Consider the following 1,213-nt stretch of genomic DNA (forward strand, 5'->3'; position numbering starts at 1 on the left):
AAACGTTGTATATCGTCAGGCCTTGCTCTTCTTGACCTTGTTTCTCAATCCTTAGGGTAACAGAACACAGATCCTTCGTGTGTTCATGGAACTGCCACATTGTCGGGTCTAGCCGCTTATTCACGTAGATGCACACTCGTGCGGGTCCCTCTTCCTCTCCTGATGGGTAGCATAGATGGAATGTTTGCTTGGCTGGATGGTGTGTTGTTGGTATAAATGGGTTCCTCCAAGGCTCCTGAATGGCCAGAATATCAAAATTTGTGATGCTTGGATCACGTAGGAGGGTGGCCATGACCCCGTCTTTGGACTTTCGGACATTATACTGTAGTATGTTCAGTGTATCTTGTATCCTCATGATACTGTCCCACGATCGATGTCCATCTGTTCGCTAGCTGTCCCTCTCAGTGTGCCACTCTCCCGTGCCTCGAGCGCTCTTCGAGACGGAACCAAAGTACGCTGTGGTCTCTGACTCGCACTCGCCTCCTCTGTTGCCGTCATGTCCTGATCTACCAGCGTTGTCCCAGTATTCGTTCTCTTTTGTCCTCTTCCTTGCACCGGTTCGGTCATTCCAGAGAGCGCTGTCGACCGGGGTAATGCTACCCTCTCTTGTCGTGTTCTTTGCAGAAGTCCTGTTATCATTCCTGGAGCTATTGCTGCCTCCGTTGTACCTACTACTGGGTGGTAGTGAGATCGCATGGCATATGCCTCCTTAGTTTTGGCCAGTTCGTCCTTCCGGATGGGGCATATCCGATTCCATGCCTCGTGGTCTGCGTGGCAATTCGCGCATTTCCGGCTGGCGGTCCGCTCAAACTTCTCTGGGCAGTCTCGCGAGTTATGGTCCTGTTCGCAAAAGCCACATGCTGTTGTTGCCTTGCACTGGGTTCCTATGTGGCCATATCTTTGGCAATTGAAACACTGCTTCAGACGACATTGCCTCTCGTATCGCTCGCACTGGAAAACCTCCCCTTGCCAGATCAGTCCTTCATCAATAATCTTATTGGCATCCTCAGGTCTGGTAAAGTCTATAATTACTGACGAGGCTGATTTGCTCGGTGTCTTCCGGGTCAGCCAACCCATGAACTTGATATCAGCTCTGGGAATGAAGGGCTTATTTTCATGGAGCATGTCTTCTCTATTTTGCTCAAATTTAACCATGTCTATAGAGTGCGTACGAATTCCGTGAACTAGGACGCCGTATGTTGGATTTCGTACA

General features: G+C 49.9%; 1 protein-coding gene across 1 annotated transcript; it reads right to left on the minus strand.

The window, feature by feature from the left end:
- Nucleotides 1-351: 351 nt before the first annotated feature.
- Nucleotides 352-1,213, minus strand: EJ05DRAFT_446756 (uncharacterized protein; the record flags this gene model as incomplete). The annotated part of the gene is made up of 3 exons (XM_033742251.1): nt 352-603; nt 676-824; nt 930-1,213. Coding segments are annotated over 3 exons (685 nt in total), but the record flags the coding sequence as incomplete, so codon positions are not given.

The sequence above is a fragment of the Pseudovirgaria hyperparasitica genome (genome assembly GCF_010093815.1).
Source record: "Pseudovirgaria hyperparasitica strain CBS 121739 unplaced genomic scaffold EJ05scaffold_119, whole genome shotgun sequence".
Lineage (NCBI taxonomy): Eukaryota > Fungi > Ascomycota > Dothideomycetes > Acrospermales > Acrospermaceae > Pseudovirgaria > Pseudovirgaria hyperparasitica.